The 15,404-nt window shown below is 53.3% G+C and overlaps 1 protein-coding gene across 1 annotated transcript; it reads left to right on the top strand.

Annotated features, from left to right (window-relative positions):
• The first annotated feature begins 287 nt into the window (after window positions 1-287).
• Window positions 288-15,309, top strand: LOC129356154 (probable ATP-dependent RNA helicase DDX27). The gene is given in 19 exon segments (XM_055025759.1): window positions 288-728; window positions 1,117-1,266; window positions 1,367-1,426; window positions 1,788-1,923; window positions 2,033-2,074; window positions 2,149-2,240; window positions 2,322-2,427; window positions 2,603-2,776; window positions 2,852-3,002; window positions 9,084-9,183; window positions 9,950-10,091; window positions 10,174-10,327; window positions 10,832-10,913; window positions 11,000-11,176; window positions 11,256-11,286; window positions 11,289-11,359; window positions 13,244-13,340; window positions 15,219-15,236; window positions 15,239-15,309. Coding segments are annotated over 19 exon segments (1,938 nt in total). The 5' UTR covers window positions 288-644.
• The last annotated feature ends 95 nt before the right edge of the window (window positions 15,310-15,404 follow it).

Below are 15,404 nucleotides of genomic sequence, written 5' to 3'. Positions count from 1 at the left end.
GTAGATTTTTCTCAAAATTTGTCAAAAACTTTTACTTATACTAAACAGCTGCCTCAGTCTTAATTGATGTCAGATTATAATCCATGATCTAAACAGCGAGTAATAAAGAGTCACATTTACTGTCAGCAATAAATAATTCAAACAGATTTTTTTATTGCAAAAAATAAAAACACACAAAATCCTGGACGGACTGAAAAGTAACATCATTTAATTTGAAACATTTACTGATGTTTTGATTTGGCCCAAAACGAAAATGACTTTGACTCTTTACTGGGCCCAAGCAGCTCGAACCGGCCCGGTTCCGACCGGTTCTTGTTCTACCATCTCCGCCCCGCGGCGGCAGGGGGCGCCAAAGCATCGCGACACCAACCGGAAACACGCTTCAACTTCCGGCTTCCGTAAACACGTGTAAGCGTGTTGAGAGCAGCAGAACCTCTCGGAACCGGGTAGAGCCTCTCGGAACCGGGTACAATCTCTCGGAACCGGGTAGAGCCTCTCGGAACCAGGTAGAACCCCTCGGAACCAGGTAGAACCTCTCGGAACCGGGTAGAACCTCTCGGAACCGGGTAGAACCTTTCGGAACCGGGTAGAACCTTTCGGAACCGGGTAGAACCTTTCGGAACCGGGTAGAGACGCTCAGGACCATGTTGGAGCAGCTGGGTCTGATCGGAACCATCCGGGACGAGGACCTGAGTCCAGACGAACCGGCAACTGAATCGGAACCGGAGGTAAGCCCGTCCAGATCCAAACATGAAACTGATTGTTGCACCGCAGCTGGGTCAACTGGACTCTCTGAGGTTCGGATCTGTCCGGTTTTGACGAAATGGATCCGGCCAGCTGAATGTTCTGGAACAAAGTCCAACAGAACCGCGAACCTGATCCAAGGTGTGAAGGGTTCGGTTCTGGTGCAGTTAAAATTGGACCTCGAGGTTCCGATGTGTTCAGGAGGAGCAGCAGAGAGGCAGCAGTTGCCATGGAAACGCTCCGTAATCCCGGTTCTGATGAGTTCAGTTGGATTAAAAACACATTTAATCCCAGAGTCTGGATCCAAAGGTTCTGATGATGAACAGAAACAGTGGATCAGAACCGACAGGTCCAGATCTGTATGTTCTGCAGGAGGAGCCCATCGTCTTGAACCGGAAGAAGAAGTTTGGAGGTCAAAGGTCAACAGACTTCAACTGTGACTTCGAGTTTGGAGAGAGAGATGGACCGAGCCTGGATGACGACTGGGTCATGAGCGACGTCCTGAAACAGCTCAAGAAGAAGGTAGAACCCAGCAGAACCAAGCAGAACCAAACAGAACCCAGCAGAACCAAACAGAACCCGCTGCTTTACACAATGTTCTGACCCGGTTCTGTGTTCACAGAGAACCGTGACGACCTTGGACCAGAAAATAGAGAAGGTCAGGAAGAAGAGGAAAGCTGAGGTGAGTCATTTCCTGTTTTCATTTACTTCCTGTTTTCATTTACTTCCTGCTTTCATTTACTTCCTGTTTTCATTTACTTCCTGCTTTCATTTACTTCCTGTTTTCATTTACTTCCTGCTTTCATTTACTTCCTGTTTTCATTTACTTCCTGTTTTCATTTACTTCCTGTTTTCATTTACTTCCTGCTTTCATTTACTTCCTGTTTTCATTTACTTCCTGCTTTCATTTACTTCCTGTTTTCATTTACTTCCTGCTTTCATTTACTTCCTGCTTTCATTTACTTCCTGCTTTCATTTACTTCCTGCTTTCATTTACTTCCTGTTTATCGACTTCCTGTGTGAGTTGCATCTTTTGTCTTTAGGAGAAATCGACTGAATGTCCCTCAGAGGTGAAGGACGAGGAAGAGGACGAGGAAGAGGAGGAGCCAGGCGAAGAAGAGGATGGTGATGAAGAGGAGGAGTTTGGCTCAAGTGATGAAGAGGTTCTGACCAAATCAGGTACGTCTGGAAGGTTCTGGAAGGTTCTGGTTCTGACTGGGTCTGAACTCATCAGATTTTCTTCTGGTTGGTCTTTGATTTTTCAAACCTGCTTCCTGTTTCCTGTCAGACACTCTGAGGGAGAAAGGCCGGCGAGGGAGGAAGAGGAAGGACGCAGAGGAGGTGAGGAAGAGGAGCAGAGGCCGGTCCTGATGAAGGTGTTACCATGGTAACGTCTGTCTCTGCGCTCAGGCTCCAGAGACGTTTCGGAGGACGCGTCTCAGTACAACGAGCAGCTGACGTTCGAAGAGATGAACCTGTCCCGACCCATCCTCAAGGTGAGACCCGACGAACCCGGATCTGGTTCTGGATCCGGCTTTGGTTCTGGTCTCACCTGCCCTGTGGTTCTCTTCCTGCAGGCCGTCACGGCTCTGGGCTTCAGGGAGCCGACGCCGATCCAGAAGGCCTGCGTTCCCGTTGGGCTGCTGGGCAGAGACCTGTGTGCCTGCGCTGCCACCGGAACCGGTACTGGGACCGGTTCTGTTCTCTGGTTCTGTTCACCCCAGCAGGACACATGAAACACTGATGGATGTTGGATGGTGGATGGATGGTTTTCTGACTGAACCTTGACCCGGCCTATGGTTCTGGTCTCTGGAGCCGAACCAGAACCAGTGAAACTCTCTTCCGGTTCTGTCCTCAGGGAAGACGGCCGCCTTCATGCTGCCGGTGTTGGAGCGCTTGGTTTACAAACCCAGGACGTCCCAGGTAACCCGGGTCCTGGTTCTGGTTCCGACCAGAGAGCTGGGGATCCAGGTCCACTCGGTGGCCCGCCAGCTGGCCCAGTTCACCTCCATCACCACCTGCCTGGCTGTTGGTATGGAAACGACCCGGTTCAGGTTGCTCAGGCCCGGTTCTGGTCCCGGCTGACCGCCGCTGTTGCCGTCTGCAGGCGGTTTGGACCTGAAGTCACAGGAGGCGGCTCTGAGGGCGGGTCCAGATGTTCTGATCGCCACACCAGGCCGACTGATCGACCACCTTCACAACACGCCGAGCTTCGAGCTGAGCCATATCGAGATCCTGATCCTGGACGAGGCCGACAGGTGGGGGCGCCGCCACGGGCCGACGGAACCGGGCCACTAGCCTAGCCGCTAGCCTGGCCACTAGCCTGGCCGCTAGCCTGGATACTAGCCTAGCCGCTAACCTGGCCGTTAGCCTGGCCACTAGCCTGGCCGCTAGCCTAGCCGTTAGCCTGGCCACTAGCCTGGCCGCTAGCCTGGCTACTAGCCTAGCCACTAGCCTGGCCACTAGCCTGGCCGCTAGCCTGGCTACTAGCCTAGCCGCTAGCCTGGCCACTAGCCTGGCTACTAGCCTAGCCGCTAGCCTGGCCGTTAGCCTGGCCACTAGCCTGGCCGCTAGCCTAGCCGTTAGCCTGGCCACTAGCCTGGCCGCTAGCCTGGCTACTAGCCTAGCCGCTAGCCTGGCCACTAGCCTGGCCGCTAGCCTGGCTACTAGCCTAGCCGCTAGCCTGACCGCTAGCCTAGCCGTTAGCCTGGCCACTAGCCTGGCCGCTAGCCTGGCTACTAGCCTAGCCGCTAGCCTGGCTACTAGCCTAGCCGCTAGCCTGGCCACTAGCCTGGCCGCTAGCCTGGCTACTAGCCTAGCCGCTAGCCTGGCCACTAGCCTGGCCGCTAGCCTGGCTACTAGCCTAGCCGCTAGCCTGGCCACTAGCCTGGCCGCTAGCCTGGCTACTAGCCTAGCCGCTAGCCTGGCCACTAGCCTGGCCGCTAGCCTGGCTACTAGCCTAGCCGCTAGCCTAGCCGCTAGCCTAACCACTAGCCTAGCCACTAGCCTGGCTGCTAGCCTAGCCGCTAGCCTGGCCACTAGCCAGGCCACTAGCCTGGCCCCTAGCCTAGCCGTTAGCCTGGCCGCTAGCCTAGCCGCTAGCCTGGCCGCTAGCCTAGCCGTTAGCCTGGCCACTAGCCAGGCCACTAGCCTGGCCGCTAGCCTAGCCGTTAGCCTGGCCGCTAGCCTAGCCGCTAGCCTAGCTGCTAGCCTAGCCGCTAGCCTGGCCCCTAGCCTGGCCCCTAGCCTAGCCGTTAGCCTGGCCACTAGCCTGGCCGCTAGCCTAGCCGCTAGTCTAGCCGTTAGTCTGGCCGCTAGCCTAGCCGCTAGACTGGCCGCTAGCCTGGCCACTAGCCTAGCCGTTAGCCTGGCCGCTAGCCTAGCCGCTAGTCTAGCCGTTAGCCTAGCCGCTAGCCTAGCTACTAGCCTGGCCGCTAGCCTGGCCACTAGCCTAGCCGCTAGCCTGGCCACTAGCCTAGCCGTTAGCCTGGCCGCTAGCCTAGCCGCTAGTCTAGCCGTTAGCCTAGCCGCTAGCCTAGCTACTAGCCTGGCCGCTAGCCTGGCCACTAGCCTAGCCGCTAGCCTGGCCACTAGCCTAGCCACTAGCCTGGCTGCTATCCTAGCCGCTAGCCTGGCCGCTAGCCTAGCCGCTAGCCTGGCTGCTAGCCTAGCCGCTAGCCTAGCCGCTAGCCTGGCCACTAGCCTGGCCGCTAGCCTGGCCACCAGATCGGCCGCTAGCCTAGCCACTAGCCTAGCCGCTAGCCTTGCCCCTAGCCTAGCCGTTAGCCTGGCCACTAGCCTGGCCGCTAGCCTAGCCGCTAGTCTAGCCGTTAGCCTAGCCGCTAGCCTAGCCACTAGCCTGGCCGCTAGCCTGGCCACTAGCCTAGCCACTAGCCTGGCCGCTAGCCTGGCCACCAGCCCGGCTGCTAGCCTGGCCGCTAGCCTGGCCCCTAGCCTAGCCACTAGCCTGGCCACTAGCCTAGCCGCTAACCTGGCCCCTAGCCTAGCCACTAGCCTGGCCGCTAACCTAGCCGTTAGCCTAGCCGCTAGCCTGGCCGCTAGCCTAGCCACTAGCCTGGCTGCTAGCCTGGCCGCTAGCCTAGCCACTAGCCTACCCGCTAGCCTGACCCCTAGCCTAGCCGTTAGCCTGGCCGCTAGCCTAGCCGCTAGCCTAGCCGTTAGCCTGGCCGCTAGCCTAGCCGTTAGCCTGGCCGCCAGCCTAGCCGCTAGCCTGACCTCTAGCCTAGCCGTTAGCCTGGCCACTAGCCTAGCCGTTAGCCTAGCCGTTAGCCTGGCCACTAGCCTGGCCGCTAGCCTAGCCGCTAGCCTGGCCGCTAGCCTAGCCGCTAGCCTGGCTGCTAGCCTAGCCGCTAGCCTGGCCCCTAGCCTGGCCGCTAGCCTGGCCACCAGACCGGCCGCTAGCCTGGCCGCTAGCCACTAGCCTAGCCGCTAGCCTTGCCCCTAGCCTAGCCGTTAGCCTGGCCACTAGCCTGGCCGCTAGTCTATCCGCTAGTCTAGCCGTTAGCCTAGCCACTAGCCTGGCCGCTAGCCTAGCCGCTAGCCTAGCCACTAGCCTGGCCGCTAGCCTAGCCGCTAGCCTGGCCCCTAGCCTGGCTGCTAGCCTAGCCGCTAGCCTGGCCGCTAGCCTAGCCGTTAGCCTAGCCGCTAGCCTAGCCACTAGCCTGGCTGCTAGCCTAGCCACTAGCCTGGCTGCTAGCCTAGCCACTAGCCTGACCCCTAGCCTAGCCGTTAGCCTGGCCACTAGCCTGGCCGCTAGTCTATCCGCTAGTCTAGCCGTTAGCCTAGCCACTAGCCTAGCCGCTAGCCTAGCCACTAGCCTGGCCGCTAGCCTAGCCGCTAGCCTAGCCACTAGCCTGGCCGCTAGCCTTGCCGCTAGCCTGGCCCCTAGCCTAGCCGCTAGCCTAGCCACTAGCCTGGCCGCTAACCTAGCCGTTAGCCTGGCCGCTAGCCTAGCCGCTAGCCTGTCTGCTAGCCTAGCCACTAGCCTGGCTGCTAGCCTGGCCGCTGGCCTACCCGCTAGCCTGACCCCTAGCCTAGCCGTTAGCCTGGCCGCTAGCCTAGCCGCTAGCCTAGCCGTTAGCCTGGCCGCCAGCCTGGCCGCTAGCCTGACCGCTAGCCTAGCCGTTAGCCTAGCCACTAGCCTGGCCGCTAGCCTAGCCGCTAGCCTAGCCACTAGCCTGGCCGCTAGCCTAGCCGCTAGCCTGGCCCCTAGCCTGGCTGCTAGCCTTGCCGCTAGCCTGGCCCCTAGCCTAGCCGCTAGCCTAGCCACTAGCCTGGCCGCTAACCTAGCCGTTAGCCTAGCCGCTAGCCTAGCCACTAGCCTGGCCGCTAGCCTAGCCGCTAGCCTAGCCACTAGCCTGGCCGCTAGCCTTGCCGCTAGCCTGGCCCCTAGCCTAGCCGCTAGCCTAGCCACTAGCCTGGCCGCTAACCTAGCCGTTAGCCTGGCCGCTAGCCTAGCCGCTAGCCTGTCTGCTAGCCTAGCCACTAGCCTGGCTGCTAGCCTGGCCGCTGGCCTACCCGCTAGCCTGACCCCTAGCCTAGCCGTTAGCCTGGCCGCTAGCCTAGCCGCTAGCCTAGCCGTTAGCCTGGCCGCCAGCCTGGCCGCTAGCCTGACCGCTAGCCTAGCCGTTAGCCTAGCCACTAGCCTGGCCGCTAGCCTAGCCGCTAGCCTAGCCACTAGCCTGGCCGCTAGCCTAGCCGCTAGCCTAGCCGCTAGCCTGTCTGCTAGCCTAGCCACTAGCCTGGCTGCTAGCCTGGCCGCTGGCCTACCCGCTAGCCTGCCCTAGCCTAGCCGTTAGCCTGGCCGCTAGCCTAGCCGCTAGCCTAGCCGTTAGCCTGGCCGCTAGCCTAGCCTTTAGCCTGGCCGCCAGCCTAGCCGCTAGCCTGACCGCTAGCCTAGCCGTTAGCCTGGCCACTAGCCTGGCCCCTAGCCTAGCCGTTAGCTTACCCGTTAGCCTGGCCACTAGCCTGGCCGCTAGCCTAGCCGCTAGCCTGGCCGCTAGCCTGGCTGCTAGCCTAGCCGCTAGCCTGGCCCCTAGCCTAGCCACTAGCCTGGCAGCAAGCCTGGCCACCACCCTGGCCGTTAGCCTGGCCGCTAGCCTGGCCGCTAGCCTAGCCGCTAGCCTGGCTGCTAGCCTAGCCGCTAGCCTGGCCCCTAGCCTGGCCGCTAGCCTGGCCACCAGACCGGCCGCTAGCCTGGCCGCTAGCCACTAGCCTAGCCGCTAGCCTTGCCCCTAGCCTAGCCGTTAGCCTGGCCACTAGCCTGGCCGCTAGTCTATCCGCTAGTCTAGCCGTTAGCCTAGCCACTAGCCTGGCCGCTAGCCTAGCCTTTAGCCTAGCCACTAGCCTGGCCGCTAGCCTAGCCGCTAGCCTGGCCCCTAGCCTGGCTGCTAGCCTAGCCGCTAGCCTGGCCGCTAGCCTAGCCGCTAGTCTAGCCGTTAGCCTAGCCGCTAGCCTAGCCACTAGCCTGGCCGCTAGCCTGGCCGCTAGCCTAGCCACTAGCCTGGCTGCTAGCCTAGCCACTAGCCTGACCCCTAGCCTAGCCGTTAGCCTGGCCACTAGCCTGGCCGCTAGTCTATCCGCTAGTCTAGCCGTTAGCCTAGCCACTAGCCTAGCCGCTAGCCTAGCCACTAGCCTGGCCGCTAGCCTAGCCGCTAGCCTAGCCACTAGCCTGGCCGCTAGCCTTGCCGCTAGCCTGGCCCCTAGCCTAGCCGCTAGCCTAGCCACTAGTCTAGCCGCTAGCCTAGCCGTTAGCCTGGCCGCTAGCCTAGCCGTTAGCCTGGCCGCCAGCCTAGCCGCTAGCCTGACCGCTAGCCTAGCCGTTAGCCTGGCCCCTAGCCTAGCCGTTAGCTTAGCCGTTAGCCTGGCCACTAGCCTGGCCGCTAGCCTAGCCGCTAGCCTGGCCGCTAGCCTGGCTGCTTGCCTAGCCGCTAGCCTAGCCGCTAGCCTGGCCCCTAGCCTAGCCACTAGCCTGGCAGCAAGCCTGGCCACCACCCTGGCCGTTAGCCTGGCCGCTAGCCTAGCCGCTAGCCTAGCAGCTAACCTGGCTGCTAGCCTAGCCGCTAGCCTGGCCCCTAGCCTGGCCGCTAGCCTGGCCACCAGACCGGCCGCTAGCCTAGCCGCTAGCCTTGCCCCTAGCCTAGCCGTTAGCCTGGCCACTAGCCTGGCCGCTAGCCTAGCCGCTAGCCTAGCCACTAGCCTGGCCGCTAGCCTTGCCGCTAGCCTGGCCCCTAGCCTAGCCGCTAGCCTGGCCACTAGCCTGGCCACTAGCCTGGCTGCTAGCCTGGCCGCTAGCCTGGCCCCTAGCCTAGCCGTTAGCCTGGCCACTAGCCTGGCCGCTAGTCTAGCCGTTAGCCTGGCCGCTAGCTTAGCCGCTAGCCTGGCCGCTAGCCTGGCTGCTAGCCTAGGCGCTAGCCTAGCCGTTAGCCTAGGCGCTAGCCTAGCCGTTAGCCTAGCCGCTAGCGTGGCCGATAGCCTGGCTGCCTGCCTAGCCGCTAGCCTAGCCGCTAGCCTAGCCGTTAGCCTAGCCGCTAGCCTGGCCAACAGACCGGCCGCTAGCCTGGCCCCTAGCCTAGCCGTTAGCCTGGCCACTAGCCTGGCCGCTAGTCTAGCCGTTAGCCTGGCCGCTAGCTTAGCCGCTAGCCTGGCCGCTAGCCTAGCCGCTAGCCTGGCTGCTAGCCTAGGCGCTAGCCTGGCCGATAGCCTGGCTGCCTGCCTAGCCGCTAGCCTAGCCGCTAGCCTGGCCGCTAGCCAAGCCGTTAGCCTAGCCGCTAGCCTAGCCACTAGCCTGGCCGCTAGCATAGCCGCTAGCCTGGCCCCTAGCCTAGCCACTAGCCTGGGCACTAGCCTGGCCCCTAGCCTAGACGCTAGCCTGGCCACTAGCCTGGCCCCTAGCCTAGCCACTAGCCTGGCCGCTAGCCTGGCCACCAGACCGGCCGCTAGCCTGGCTGCTAGCCTAGCCGCTAGCCTAGCCACTAGCCTAGCCGCTTGCCTAGCCGCTAGCCTAGCCGTTAGCCTGGCCACTAGCCGCTAGCCTAGCCGTTAGCGTAGCCACTAGCCTGGCCGCTAGCCTATCCACTAGCCTTGCCCCTAGCCTGGCTGCTAGCCTAGCCGCTAGCCTGGCCGCTAGCCTAGCCACTAGCCTAGTCGCTTGCCTGGCCGCTAGCCTAGCCGTTAGCCTGGCCACTAGCCGCTAGCCTAGCCGTTAGCGTAGCCACTAGCCTGGCCGCTAGCCTAGCCACTAGCCTTGCCCCTAGCCTGGCTGCTAGCCTAGCCACTAGCCTGGCCGCTAACGGCCCGGTTCCGTGTGCTTCTGACAGGATGCTGGACGAGTACTTTGAGGAGCAGATGAAGGAGATCATCAGGCTGTGCTCCTACAACCGGCAGACCATGCTGTTCTCAGCCACCATGAGTGAAGAGGTACGCCACAGGGCAGCGGGTGTTACCATAGCAACATGTGACACACGGCAGACACGTGATGTCCAGTCGTCGGGCGCTTTGCAGCTTGTTGACAACTACAACAACTAGACGACAAATCAGGAAAAGTTTTAATGAAACAAAATAGTGAGGGAGAAGGAAGTGAGCTAGTCAGGCTAGCTTGACTTTGACAATGCTGTGGAATTTGGTGTTTCAGTTCAGTTTAAAGAAACCTTTCACATTAACTTCCAAGCTGATGAACACTAGCCAGTTGGCAGATCACTAGATGGATTAGCAGCTAATTAAAAAGCTAACGATTGTGAATCTGGTGCTGTGGTAGATTAGCTGATAGCAGCAGTGGCTAATCGATTGTTAATAATCATACAGTAAACCTCAAGCCTGAAAACATAAAACTATAACACACTGAATGTTCTTTTTTCTGTGTGGATGTTTTTCAATATTGAATCCTGTGGTGTTATTGGCAGTTGCTATGGAAACAAAGTCTGCGCGTAACGCAGCCGACAGAAAAAGGATCGACTGAAAAGTTTGCGGCTTTTCTGCCTGATTTTCCCTTTGCTGTGGGAAAATCAGGCAGAAAAGATCCCAACATTCATTTAGTTTACAGTTTCATTAGAAGACCAACCAGCAAGACGCCGTGAATGTCAATGGGTCACATGACCCGGTACCACCGACCCGGTACCGCAGGTCACATGACCCGGTACCACCGACCCGGTACCGCCGGTCATGTGACCCGGTTCTCTGCCTGCAGGTAAAGGACCTGGCGGCGGTGTCGCTGAAGCAGCCAATCAGGATCTTTGTGAACAGCAACACGGACGTGGCGCCGTTCCTCCGGCAAGAGTTCGTTCGGATCCGACCGCACCGGGAAGGGGACCGGGAGGCTGTGGTGGCAGGTAGGACGGGCCGAGCCGGGTTCCGCCGAGGTTCTGTTGTCCTCCGGGCCGGACCCTGACTCTCCGGACGTTCTGCTCCCAGCGCTGGTGACCCGGACCTTCCAGGACCACGTGATGGTGTTCACCCAGACCCGGAAGCAGGCCCACCGGCTGCACATCCTGCTGGGCCTGCTGGGCCTGAAGGTCGGGGAGCTGCATGGAGAACTGAGCCAGAACCAGAGGCTGGAGAACCTCAGGTGGGTTCTGCTGGGTTCTGACGAGTCCAGATTACGGCTGCACCATTCGGCTTAGAAACGACGTCTTCAGGTCGGTTCGTTCCAGATACGATTTCTGATTTTAATCAACTATCAAGAAATGAGAACTTTAGCAGTTTCATTTAATCACGAGAATGTAGTTATTAGCAGCATGAAAACACAATTTTACCAGAACATTTTAAAATAATAAAATCTGTTTTAATAAGAAAAGCTTCGAGTCATTAAAATCTGACACGTTGTTTTTTTTGAAGCTGATAAATCTCGAGAAAAACCTGCTGAAAATAATTTGATGGATTAACATAAGTTCACCAGATGCTCGACTTTCTGCTTTCATGAGTTCTTCTAAACTAATTACTTCATTCTCCTAATATTAATGCCCTAATTCTCTGTCGTCGACTTGAAACTAAAAGTCCAAATAAACGGAAGCTGCAAAACGCTGGTCAACCAAAAAAATCCAGAATGTTCTGGTCCGTCTCGGTTCTGCAGGAGGTTCAAAGACGATCAAATCGACATCTTGGTGGCGACCGACGTCGCGGCCCGAGGTTTGGACATCGACGGCGTGAAAACGGTGAGAGTTCTGCTTCAGCTCGTTGTGTGACCGGACCGGAACAGAACCGGGTCGGCATCCTGAACCTGCTCCCGCCTGCTGTCCAGGTGATCAACTTCACCATGCCGTCCACCACCAAGCACTACGTCCACCGGGTCGGCCGCACGGCGCGCGCCGGCCGCTCCGGCCGCTCCGTGTCTCTGGTCGGAGAGTCGGAGAGGAAGATGCTGAAGGAGGTGGTGAAGTCGGCCAAGAACAGCGTGAAGGCCCGCGTCCTGCCACAGGTGAGCACCGGGGGTGGTCCGGTTCCCCGGCCGAGCCGGGTCAGAACCAGACTGAAACCCGGTTTATTTCCCTCCAGAGGTGGTCCTGAAGTTCAGAGATCTGATCAGCAAACTGAGAAAGATGTTGAAGCGGTGATGAAGCTGGAGAGAGAGGAGAGAGAGATGGCTGCTTCTGAGGCAAAGGTAGGGCTGGACGGGCCGGATCAGAACCTGAAATTAAGATAAACTGAATTGTTTCCGTTGCGTCATTTATCATTTTTCTTTTCTACTATTATCATTGTCATTCTATTATATTTGTCATTACTGGGAAATAGAGTCAAAACAGCAATATTATCGTTTATCGCAATTATTTATCATCCAGCAAAACGAGTTACTGTGACAGGCCTTCAAACAGCCTCCATGTTTATCTGGAGGTGCTGACCCCGCCCACCGTAGGCCTCAACAAACGCACAGTGACACCTACAGGCCGAGTGTGGCGCTGCACAGCCATTAATTATTAACATGAATCTGTAACCTGAGTGAAGTTGGCCCCCCCACCTTCTTCAAATCAGACAAAAATGCTGAACAAATGTAGTCAAGTCTATTAACGCCCATTTTACCTGATTTGAAGAAGTTAGGGGAGCTGGTTGACCTTTGATGACCTTATTATTTATATAACTCATAATATTTTATAGTTCTATAATTTGTAATAGCAGTATAAATGAAAAAAAATTCCTGCACAAACCTGCACAAACATAGCACAGTTGGTTGACACCAAATTTATTTATGTTTCCAAATGTGAGTAGGGCCAGGGGAGTGGTTGACCTCTGATGACCCCTGGAGAACATTTTCTTAATATCTTCAGAATGATACCAGCACAAACAAAAATGTTTGCTGCACAAACCAGCACAAACGTAGCCGAGTTGATTGACACCTATTTCGTCTGATTCGAAGTAGGTGGGGGGGCTGGATGACCTTTTGACCTTTAACCTTTTATTAATATCTTCAAAGCCAAAGCAGCACAAACGAAATTTTTGCTGCACAAACCTGCACAAACGCAGCCAAGTTGATTGACACCTATTTTGTCTGATACGAAGAAGGTGGGGGGCTGGTTGACCTTTGATGACCTCTAAAAACATTTCGTTATATCTTTCAAATGATAGCAGCACAAACAAAAAATTTTGCTGCACAAACCAGCACAAACGCAGCACAAACGTTTGACACCAATTTTGTCTGATTTGAAGTAGGTGGGGGGCTGGTTGACCTTTTGACCTTTACCTTTTCATCAATATCTTCAAGCCAAAGTAGCACAAACAAAAAATTTTGCTGCACAAACCTGCACAAACGCAGCCGAGTTGATTGACACCTATTTGTCTGATTTGAAGAAGGTGGGGGGGCTGGTTGACCTTTTGACCTTTACCTTTTCATCAATATCTTCAAAGCCAAAGTAGCACAAACAAAAAATTTTGCTGCACAAACCTGCACAAACGCAGCCGAGTTGATTGACACCTATTTTGTCTGATTTGAAGAAGGTGGGGGGGCTGGTTGATCTTTGATGACCTCTAAAAACATTTCGTTATATCTTTCAAATGATAGCAGAACAAACGAAAATTTTTGCTGCACAAACCAGCACAAACGCAGCACAAACGTTTGACACCATTTTTGTCTGATTTGAAGAAGGTGGGGGGGCCAACTTCACTCAGGTGAATCACCATAGTTGCAACATGAAACTTTCGCAAAGAATCTGTTATTTCCATATTTCACCGTCAGAAAAAATGCACCAAAAATGTCGCTTAAACACCAGGACTCAGCACTGACAATCACCTTCGTGTATGCGCTACTCAGTGTGCTAATCGTGTAGAAATAACTTATCGGAACAGAAAACCGTTTTTCCGTAGCTAGCTGAAGGAGTTAGCTGTTAGTTGTAGGGAGCTAGCTGCAAGCTGTAGCAGAGAGAAAGGAAGAGGAGCAATGTTACCTGTTGCAGCTTTAAACTAACATCAGCCTGTCGTCTCAGTGACGTGCTGATGTCATTTGTGTGTGTGTGTGTGTGTGTGTGTGTGTGTGTGTGTGTATGTGTGTGTGTAGCTGAGTGTGGCTCAGAAGCGTCTAGAAGGCTCCGCCTCCTCCAGCGACTCTCAGAGGGTTTGGTTTCAGACACAGCAGGAACGCAAGCAGAGCCGCAGTGAGTGCAGGAATGTAGTACTCTGTAGTATTAAGTGTAGTATTAATTGTAGTAGTAAAAGTACCATCAGGTGTAGTACTGTGTAGTATTAATTGTAGTATTAAAAGTACCATCATGTGTATACTGTGTAGTATAAATTGTAGTATTAACAGTACCATCATGTGTAGTATTAATTGTAGTATTAACAGTACCATCATGTGTAGTACTGTGTAGTATAAATTGTAGTATTAACAGTACCATCATGTGTAGTATTAATTGTAGTATTAACAGTACCATCATGTGTAGTATTAATTGTAGTATTAACAGTACCATCATGTGTAGTACTGTGTAGTATAAATTGTAGTATTAACAGTACCATCATGTGTAGTATTAATTGTAGTATTAACAGTACCATCATGTGTAGTACTGTGTAGTATAAATTGTAGTATTAACAGTACCATCATGTGTAGTATTAATTGTAGTATTAACAGTACCATCATGTGTAGTATTAATTGTAGTATTAACAGTACCATCATGTGTAGTACTGTGTAGTATAAATTGTAGTATTAACAGTACCATCATGTGTAGTACTGTGTAGTATTAATTGTAGTATTAACAGTACCATCATGTGTAGTATTATTGTAGTATTAACAGTACCATCATGTGTAGTATTATTGTAATATTAACAGTACCATCATGTGTAGTATTAATTGTAGTATTAAACGTACCATCATGTGTAGTATTAATTGTAGTATTAAAAGTACCATCATGTGTAGTACTGTGTAGTATTAATTGTAGTATTAACAGTACCATCATGTGTAGTACTGTGTAGTATTAATTGTAGTATTAACAGTACCATCATGTGTAGTACTGGTAGTATTAATTGTAGTATAACAGTACCATCATGGTAGTAGTAGTATTAATTGTAGTATTAAAAGTACCATCAGGTGTAGTACTGTGTAGTATTAATTGTAGTATTAAAGTACCATCATGTGTAGTACTGTGTAGTATAATTGTAGTATTAAAAGTACCATCATGTAGTACTGTGTAGTATTAATTGTAGTATTAAAAGTACCATCATGTGTAGTACTGTGTAGTATAAATTGTAGTATTAACAGTACCATCATGTGTAGTACTGTGTAGTATTAATTGTAGTATTAACAGTACCATCATGTGTAGTACTGTGTAGTATTAATTGTAGTATTAACAGTACCATCATGTGTAGTACTGTGTAGTATTAATTGTAGTATTAAAAGTACCATCAGGTGTAGTACTGTGTAGTATTAATTGTAGTATTAAAAGTACCATCAGGTGTAGTACTGTGTAGTATAAATTGTAGTATTAACAGTACCATCATGTGTAGTACTGTGTAGTATTAATTGTAGTATTAAAAGTACCATCATGTGTAGTACTGTGTAGTATTAATTGTAGTATTAAAGTACCATCATGTGTAGTACTGTGTAGTATTAATTGTAGTATTAACAGTACCATCATGTGTAGTACTGTGTAGTATAAATTGTAGTATTAACAGTACCATCAGGTGTAGTACTGTGTAGTATTAATTGTAGTATTAACAGTACCATCAGGTGTAGTACTGTGTAGTATTAATTGTAGTTAACAGTACCATCAGGTGTAGTACTGTGTAGTATTAATTGTAGTATTAACAGTACCATCATGTGTAGTACTGTGTAGTATTAATTGTAGTATTAACAGTACCATCATGTGTAGTACTGTGTAGTATTAATTGTAGTATTAACAGTACCATCATGTAGTACTGTGTAGTATTAATGTAGTATTAAAGTACCATCAGGTGTAGTATTAATTGTAGTATTAACAGTACCATCATGTGTAGTACTCTGCATGATGCACAGTGTCTCGGGTCTTTTTCTGTCCCTTCAGTGTCGAAGGCTCTCCAGGAGTTGATTTGGCTCTGAGAGGAAAGAAGAAGAGAGAGAAGTTCCTGAGGGACGGGAAGAAGAAAAACAGCTGACGGTAAAATCAATCTGATTGATCGGAGATCAATCTGATCGTCTGAGCGTGCTCAGTGTGTCCTCTTTGTCCCAGTCTGAGGAGCGCGCTCAGTTT

The sequence above is a fragment of the Poeciliopsis prolifica genome, unplaced genomic scaffold, assembly GCF_027474105.1.
Source record: "Poeciliopsis prolifica strain line A6 unplaced genomic scaffold, Auburn_PproV2 SCAFFOLD158, whole genome shotgun sequence".
In the NCBI taxonomy this organism is placed as follows: domain Eukaryota; kingdom Metazoa; phylum Chordata; class Actinopteri; order Cyprinodontiformes; family Poeciliidae; genus Poeciliopsis; species Poeciliopsis prolifica.
This window is presented reverse-complemented; position numbering and strand designations above follow the sequence as displayed.